General features: G+C 39.9%; 1 protein-coding gene across 2 annotated transcripts; it reads left to right on the plus strand.

Moving 5' to 3' along the window:
- The first annotated feature begins 1,841 nt into the window (after positions 1 to 1,841).
- LOC120068546 (ABC transporter G family member 21-like) lies at positions 1,842 to 4,839 on the plus strand. 2 transcript variants are annotated; one of them, XM_039020363.1, is made up of 6 exons: positions 1,842 to 2,284; positions 2,374 to 3,181; positions 3,315 to 3,509; positions 3,599 to 3,783; positions 3,888 to 4,263; positions 4,340 to 4,839. In XM_039020363.1, the coding sequence occupies exons 1-6, from the start codon at positions 2,138 to 2,140 to the stop codon at positions 4,540 to 4,542; spliced, it is 1,914 nt and encodes a 637-aa protein (XP_038876291.1). In that variant the 5' UTR covers positions 1,842 to 2,137; the 3' UTR covers positions 4,543 to 4,839. The 2 variants fall into 2 exon arrangements, with proteins under 2 accessions (XP_038876291.1, XP_038876290.1); XM_039020362.1 differs by having other exon boundaries at positions 1,857 to 2,284; positions 3,888 to 4,839.
- The last annotated feature ends 4,401 nt before the right edge of the window (positions 4,840 to 9,240 follow it).

Genomic DNA, 9,240 nt, shown 5'->3' on the forward strand with positions numbered 1-9,240 from the left:
CATCTTGAGGCTGGTTGTGTACTAAATCAAGCTAAATATGTTGGAGATTTACTTAGCAAGTTGAATCTCTCTGATCTTAATCCAGCTCTTATACCATGTACCATAGGTAAGAAGTTGTCAGCTACTAATGGGGTTCTATTATCAGACCCATATATTTATAAAAGCAGTATTGGTGCTCTTCAATATCTGACTCATACTCAGCTTGACATTGCATATATAGTGAATCATTTGAGTCAGTTTCTGAAAGAACCTATAGACATTCATTGGCAGGCTATCGAAAGAGTACCCGGTTACGTTAGTGGACACACGACACTTTGGATTACCTTTTGAATCGAGCACAAACTTGGATATCACTACCTTCTCTGATTATGATTGGGCATCGAATATTGATGATAGACGTTCAGTGGCTACCTATTGTGTCTTTATTGGTAATAACCTTGTCTCATGGTCATCGAAAAAGTAAACAGTTGTGGCACAGCACAATTTTGAATCAGAAGAGAGATTTCAAGAAATGGCAGATCTATTCACTCCATTAATAACCGTTCCAGCATTGAGTCAGAATATCGAGCTTTAGCTCAAGCATCAGCTGAAATCATTTGGCTTCGGTAGTTGGCTATTAGAATCCACCTATTATTAGCTAGCAAACCCATTATGTGGTGTGATAATATAAGTGCTGGAGCTCTCGTAACTAATCTGGTATTTCATGCTCGTATAAAGTACATTGAGATCGATGTGTATTTTGTGCGAGATCAAATTCTTCAAGGTAAACTTGATGTCCGGTATTCCCCTTTTCGAATCAATTGGCTGATTGTCTCACAAAACCCCTTACACACTCCCAATTCTTCTATTTATGGTCAAAATCGGAGTCGCTAATCTCCCCACGAGTTTGAGGGAGGATGTTAGAGAGAAAGCCTTGTTGGCAAATTATGTGGACAAGTAAAAAGGTCAAAATGAGACACCTTAAGTCAAGATTGCCACATCACACAAGGAGGTCAATTGTGGAAATTGAGTAAAATTGTCATTTCTGTTACAACCAATATTCGGTGATCATTTCCTTCCTATTCTTTCCTTTTGTGATTGGTCCATGTGTCACTCTACTATTCATCATTCAATTCAATTGTAATTATTAATTTTTATTTTTTCTGTAAAACCCTAAAAAGGTAAAATGTGTATAAATCGGGCTATTTGTACCCTGAATGCCATACAGAAAACGAACAGCTGTAATACAAGATTTTTCAGCTGATATCTCCATTTCTATCTCGAGATTCATATAAAAATTGAATTTTTTCTCGTACATTCAAACTATCAATTTTTTGGGTTTTCTTGATAGAATCTTGACCAGGACAATAACCAAATCTCATTTAATCTTTTCCAAAAAATTAAAATTTTATATTTCTCAAAATTTAACCTGGAAAAAACACATTGCGATAAATGAGATTCATTTGAAAAATTAGTAAATTCATTTGGAAATTCAGATAACTGTGAAAACCAAAATTGGGTTGGAAATTTAGAAAAGATTTAGATTTGAGAAAAATTATATAAGATTTGAAAAAATTATGTACTATCTCGATGTTTGGTCTAGATTTCATCGAGATAGTTTAGAAGTAATATAAAAAGAAATTAAAATTTTATTCAAATTTAGGTAGTCGATCTTGGATAGAAAGGACAATATATATTTGTACACTTATATTTGTACATCATACCAAATTGTCTAATCATGATTTGTCACTTATGGAGTAAATTCTTCTTCCATATTTTTTTGTTCAATATTTTAAGTTTTTTTTATATTTGATGAAGTGAGATACACATACATAGTATCTTAGCATGCACTGAAATATTGCTAAGCTCTAAACTAAAGTATTTATTTAGTATTTATTAGAGAAAAAAGAAGAAAAATTTAAGATGAAGAGTTGGAAAATGGGAATTAGCGTAGGTGTTCCCAACTTTCGAGAGGAGTGTTGAGAGCCATGAATTTGGCTGCCCCCCACCTCTCCTCTGTGCGTCTTCTTTCTTCTCTCCTTTCCTCTTAGCTTTTCCCTTTTGCTTTATAAACTCATTTCCACACTCCCCTCATTCATGTGATACAAAAATAATACCCAACCCACGCATTTCTCTCTCTCTCTCTTTCCCTCCGATCATGCTGCCACTTGAGCAAGATACAACCACCACCACCGCCACCACCGCAATCTCCCATCCCCGCCCCGACATCCTCATCCATGCCGTCCCCTCCGCCTCCGACACATTTTCCATTCTTCGCCAATCCCGATTCTCTCTTACTCTTAAGGTACATATTTATCCTCCATCATCTTTATAAGATAAACGGATTACTTACTGTTGCGAATTAATTACATTATATATTGTTTCTTTACATAGTTTGAAGACGTATCGTATAGCATCAAACTCCAAACTTCCAAAAGAAGCTGTTTAAGTTTAAGGAATGAGTCCCAAAGCAACACTACTCGGACTATACTGAATGGAGTTAGTGGAGTGGTTCGCTCCGGAGAGCTTCTCGCAATGCTGGGCACCTCCGGCAGTGGCAAAACCACTCTTCTAACGGCCTTGGCTGCCCGTTTGCCGGGAAAAATCTCCGGCGCCATTACTTACAACGACAAACCCTTTTCCAGCTCCATGAAGCGAAAAATCGGCTTCGTTTCGCAAGACGACGTTCTTTACCCTCATCTCACCGTCCTTGAGACTCTCACTTATGCCGCCATGCTCCGGCTGCCCAAGGAGCTGAGTCGAGACGAGAAAGTTGCACAGGCGGAGACCATCATTGTGGAGCTAGGCCTCACGCGCTGCCGCAACAGTGTCGTCGGCGGCGGACTTCTCAGGGGGATCTCAGGCGGGGAGAGGAAACGGGTTAGTATTGGTCACGAGATGATTGTGAACCCGAGCTTGCTTTTATTGGATGAACCCACTTCTGGGCTGGACTCCACTACGGCCCAGCGGATTGTAGCCACGTTGAGAGGATTGGCTCGTGGTGGTCGGACCCTGGTTATGACCATTCACCAACCCTCTACACGTTTGTATAGTATGTTTGATAAGGTGGTGGTGTTGTCCGATGGCTCCCCCATTTACAGTGGCCCCGCGGCTCGGGTCATGCCTTATTTTGAGTCCATTGGTTATGTTCCTCCTTTCAATCTCATCAATCCTGCTGATTTTCTCCTCGATCTTGCCAATGGTAAATCATTTCTTTTTAATTTTTAATTTACTTTTATATCAATAATTTGTGCTTTACTTTCTAGAATTATTTCATCTTTTAATTGACAGGTCATTTTCAATCTCTTTTTCTTTTTGTAATGTGATTCGCTTAGGCATAGTGCCAGATTCAGTTCGCGAAGATCAAGTGGAGCATTTTCATGGCGGATCATTGGACCATCAAGATGATCAAAATTCCGTCAAGCAGTCTCTCATTGCTTCCTTCAGAAAGAACCTTTACCCCGAACTCAAAGCTGAGATTCTCAACAAAACCAACTTCTCCACCGTTGATTCAAGAACCGACACTCCAAGTAAGTAAAGTAATTTATTACATCTATCTATTGTGTAGCCTAATCATTGCCCCTCGTTTTCCGTTTAATTTAATGCAAGGAAATTGCAGGAGGGAGAAGAGAAAATGAATGGATGACAAACTGGTGGGAGCAGTTTAGCATATTACTGAAAAGGGGATTAAGAGAAAGGAGACACGAATCATATTCAGGGTTGAGGATTTTCCAAGTGATGTCAGTTTCATTTCTTTCAGGACTTTTATGGTGGCACTCTGATCCTTCGCATATACAGGATCAAGTATATATATCTATCTATCTATGTATATATATATCCCAATTAACAAAGTTCAATTAATTAATTCTCTTAACCATAATTTAAATCTAAATGATATATCTACGCAGGTTGGTTTAATCTTCTTCTTCTCAATCTTCTGGGGTTTCTTCCCATTATTCAACGCCATATTTGCATTCCCGCTAGAACGACCAATGCTAAACAAAGAACGCTCCTCTGGAATGTACCGTCTGTCATCGTATTACATGGCTCGAACCGCCGGGGATTTACCAATGGAGTTAGTTCTTCCCACCGTTTTCGTGACGGTCACGTACTGGATGGGGGGCCTAAACCCTTCGCTGATCCCATTTCTGCTCACGCTTTTGGTTGTTCTGTTGAACGTGCTGGTGTCGCAGGGCCTCGGCTTGGCTCTGGGCGCCATTTTGATGGAAGTAAAACAAGCCACCACGCTCGCATCAGTCACTATGCTTGTGTTTCTTCTAGTGGGTGGGTACTATATTCAGCACATTCCTCCTTTTATTTCTTGGCTTAAGTTTGTGTCCTTTAGCCATTATTGCTACAGGCTTTTGGTGGGAATTCAGTACGAGTCCGTCAATAAGTTGTATGACTGCGCCACTTCATTTGGGCTGCATGGTGGTTACTGCAGACTGGGGGATTTTCCTGCTGTTAAATGTTTGGGGATTGGGAATCATAGTTTGTGGTGGGATGTGGCTGCTTTGGCTCTTATGTTGTTTGGGTATAGGATTTTGGCTTTTCTTGCTTTGAAAATGGCACATTGATCTCACTGATTTTCCCTTTTTTCTGACCATCACAACATTGGGACAAGGAACTGCTGAGATTTTTTTTTTCCGACTCAAATTGGGGACTGAGAGACTTAGTTCATTGTGTTCTTTTAGACTGGCTAAGGGAAAATTGTAAGTTGCATACTACATTCATGTATTTCCTTTCCTAATGTAACATTTTACTCTGGGAAGAGTTGGAAATATGTATGTATATTGAAGGATGAATTGATAAATTAATGAATCTGCACAATTAAATTGTGCAATTGTTGTTTGGAATGTTGCTGGTGATTTTGACTTTACGATCGATTTGGAATGACTTTTTAAATGCTTTAAAATATATTTTTTTAACACTTATAACATACCATCTTTTGAAAGCATTAAGGATCTTGAGTTTGCTCTCATCTTGCCGGGGTGTTACTCACAAATTCAACCCAGAAAGACTAATGAAGAGAGTTACTGCTTAAAATGAAAATTTTAAAATAAAGATGCAGAACGTTAAAAAAGTTTTGATTTATGTTCTGTTGGACGGGTATAGGTAATGATCGTTTGGTAATTAAATATTTGAAATTTAAATATTTGTTCATTGTAAATACATTTGGTTAATTAAGGTTATGGACTTTGTGGTTGTTGATTGGATGATATAATTTGGCATGAGGATATACGGAAACCCAGTGAGTGTCCCCAATCTCTTGTCTAAGGAAACAAATTGGGACATTCGATGTGATAATCTCGATCTCTTTTGTTAGTGCAGTCTGAATGGTTGATATTATCATAAGACTGCAGTATGGTTGACTGATTTTATTACAAGCAAAACTTGAGCAACATGTTGTGCAACATGTCAAAGACATTCACTACAAGAATTTTGGTAATTCCCGATGACATTAATCCCGACAACCAAAAAAGCATCAGCGGTTTCGACCTATCCCGATGGTAAAGACAAGGGGTCGGGATAAAAATTCAATCCCGACGGTCCATGAACAGACCGTCGGAATTTTAAATTGGCTTAGTGGTCCCCCTAGAAACCGTCGGGCTTATTGTAATTTAGCCCAATGGTTCTTTCAGACCGTCGGGCATTTTAATCTTTCCCAATGGTACGCAAATACCGTCGGACATTCTGGTTTAAACCCGACAGTTACTATTCAACCGTCGGACGAGGTGTGCAGAACATAAAAGGAATCTATTGTGATTTGTTATTAACATTGTTATATGTCTAGCAGCAAATTCTTCTAGAGTATTGCAAAAACACTTCTGAAGTTGGAACGAGCGTCAAGCTAGTTTACGTCACTTCTGCATTTGGGGTTGCTCTGCACATGTGCTTGAGGCTAATCCCAAGAAGTTAGAACCACGGTCGAGGTTATACCTCCTTGTAGGCTACCCCAAAGATACACGAGGGGGTTATTTTTATGATCCCTCGGAAAATAGGGTGTTTGTTTCCACAAACGCTATTCTGGAGGAGGATCATATTAGGGAGCATAGTTCACGTAGTAAAGTCGTGTCACGTGAGCTTTCCAATGAAACTACTGAAACTTCAATAAGAGTTGTTACTTCATCAACAAGAGTTTTTTATGGTAGTTTATCTAGTAGGTCGGTTCCACCTCAAGAGTTGAGGGAACCTTGACGCAGTGGGAAGGTTGCGAACCTGCCCATTTGCTATCTGGGTTTCACGAAAATTCTTGCTATGGTAGCAAATGACGATGTTGAGGATCCGTTGTCTTACCAGAAGGCAATGGAGGATGTTGACCAGGATGACTAGGTCAAGGCCATGGATCTCGAGATGGAGTTGCTGTACTTCAACTCAGTATGGGATCTTATAGATCATCCTGATGGGGTAAGACCTATAGGTTGTAAANGATCTCGAGATGGAGTTGCTGTACTTCAACTCAGTATGGGATCTTATAGATCATCCTGATGGGGTAAGACCTATAGGTTGTAAATGGATCTACAAGCGCAAATGGGGTGCCGATGGGAAGGTGCAGACCTTCAAGGCTTGACTTGTGGCAAAGAGTTATACCCAGGTAGAGGGAGTCGACTATGAGGAGACTTTCTCGCTTATTGCCATATTAAAGTCGATCCACATCCTCTTGTCCATTGCAACTTATTATAATTATGAGATCCGGCAAATGGGCATCAAGACGGCCTTTCTGAATGGAAATCTTGAGGAGACCATTTACATGGTACAACCCAAGGGATTCATAGCCCAAGGTCAAGAGCAAAAGGTTTGCAAGCTGAATCGGTCCATTTATGGGCTGAAACAGGCGCCTAGATCATGGAACATTCGGTTTGATACTGCGATCAAGTCCTATGGCTTTGACCAGAACGTTGAGAAGATCATCAACGCTTCAGTAGTATTCTTAGTATTGTATGTAGACGATATACTACTCATTGGGAATGATGTAGGTTTACTGATTGTAGTTAAGAACTGGCTAGCGACCCAATTCCAAATGAAAGATTTCGGAGAGGCTTAGTTTGTTCTAGGTATACAGATCTTTTGGGATCGTAAGAACAAAGTTCTAGCACTGTCTCAGGCATCGTACATTGGCAAGATGTTGCTCAAGTACTCGATGCAGGACTCCAAGAGGGGCATACTGCCGTTTAGACATAGAGTCACTTTGTCTAAGGACATGTGTTCTAAGATGCCTCAGGAGGTTGAGGAGATGAGACAGAATCCATATGCGTCTTCCATTGGCAGTTTGATGTATGTGATGCTCTTTACTAGACCAGATATCAGCTTCGCTGTGGGCATAGTCAGTAGGTATTAGTCTAACCTAGGCCAGGGTCACTGGGCAGTAGTAAAAAACACCCTCAAGTATCTACGGAGAATAAGGGACTACATGCTCGTGTATGGATCTAGGGATTTGATCCTTACTAGATACACAGATTCTGACTTTTAGATTGATAGGGACTCTTGCAAGTCCACGTCAGGGTCAGTCTTTACTCTTAACGGAGGAGCTATAGTGTGGTGAAGTAATAAGCAGGGGTGCATCCCCGACTCGACTATGGAGGCAGAGTACGTAGTTGCTTGCGAAGTTGCTGAGGAGGTCGTCTTGCTCAGGAAGTTCATGACAGAACTGGAAATTATTCCAGATATGTCTAGACCCATAACCCTCTATTGTGATAATAGTGGGGCAGTGGCAAACTCCAAAGAGCCTAGAAGTCACACGCGTAGAAAACACATAAAGTGGAATTATCACCTGATCCGCGAGATAGTGCATCGAGGGGACGTGATGATCACGAAGATCGCTTCGGAGCACAATATTGCTGACCCGTTTAGGAGGCTCTCACAGCTACAGTGTTTGAAGGTCAGCTTTAGAGCATGGGTCTATAGGATCACCTGCGGCTGGACTAGGGTAAGTGGGAGATTTTCTTGTGTTGAGATTTTATTCCCTAGTTTATTATTTTTTACTAGTTTTTGTACNTCTCACCCATATTAATCAAAGGACTGCCCTCAAAAGCAGGAGTTCCCAAAATACTCAAGATTGAGGTCATGTCACCTATGGTCGTTTAGGTGAGATGTAAGCCTCTAGTATCAACGATGTTATATACAGAGACAAATCATCTCGTGGTCCGATCTTATACAAACTCTTTGTATAGGACATCACAGCTCGCATGTCTCCACATGAATGGTTAGGATCTACCATCTATATTAGTTCACAATACTTGCAAATCTCTACAAAGCGGGCCGTATCCATAGTGTCACCAGGATCAGGTATCACACCCTAATCCTTATACTACAGACCTATTTAGGTTATCATTTAAGACATGATCCACTTGTATATCTTATATACATGCTTAGTTTACATACAATAATCATGGAGCTTTGTTTATTGAATATGAATAAATGCGAGATAAAATAACTCTTATTTTATTCATAATAATGTGTATATATTACAAACTACGAGACTCTGGGAGAATTAGGACACCAATCCTAATAGTAGATAGATTGCTCCCTTAAGGGCTGATTCCAAGGCTTAAACGATGTGGCGCCACACACCTTCTCATGGCTCTAGAGGTATCCACACATAGTAAGACTATGTTGTATTGTTCATTAGAGGGATTAGTGGTACTTAAGAAGTTAGATGTAACTATAGGAGCAAAACGGTGAATTGGCCCAACTATACTTATGAGTATCTGTGAAGGGTTATCATATTGTCGTTTGGTTATATCCGATGGACACAGAAATATATCTGTGGTGAGAAGAGTGCAGCTGTCGATCTTTAGTGGAATGCCTGACAGTTAACGAGTGGTGGATCTCGTGGCTGAAGAGGTAAGCTATTCATGTACCGTTAAAGCTTCAAGCCACAAATCCATAAGGTCCTCTTGGTAGCTCAATGAATTCAAGTTGAGAATCACTTTTTGGGTTAGTTTGAAGTGTTCAAATTTACAAGAGAGAGTTTGATTATATATGATATAATTAAACAGGTCAATTATATATGATATAGTTGACGTGATATATAAGATACATTAATTGGAGGAAAAGGATATAAATATGATTTATATCTAATGGAGAAGAAGAGGACTATTGTCACACCCCCTCCAAGATTATCCACCTAATCTAGAAAGACGTGTGAAGATGCTAAACATCACCTTTCTCGATGACATTTAGCATCTTACTAACCAACTTAACCTGTGCTTAAATCTGAACAGTTACACAATAATCCTTTAGTACATTTAATTTCTATTC

The sequence above is a fragment of the Benincasa hispida genome, chromosome 12 (assembly GCF_009727055.1).
Source record: "Benincasa hispida cultivar B227 chromosome 12, ASM972705v1, whole genome shotgun sequence".
Lineage (NCBI taxonomy): Eukaryota > Viridiplantae > Streptophyta > Magnoliopsida > Cucurbitales > Cucurbitaceae > Benincasa > Benincasa hispida.

Bases quoted from the DNA above. Each gene is read 5' to 3' on its own strand.
- LOC120068546 (XM_039020362.1), top strand. From the start codon at position 2,138: ATGCTGCCACTTGAGCAAGATACAACCACCACCACCGCCACCACCGCA. The intron at 2,285-2,373 runs GTACATATTTAT...TTCTTTACATAG, and splicing joins GATTCTCTCTTACTCTTAAG to TTTGAAGACGTATCGTATAG. The intron at 3,784-3,887 runs GTATATATATCT...ATATCTACGCAG, and splicing joins CTTCGCATATACAGGATCAA to GTTGGTTTAATCTTCTTCTT.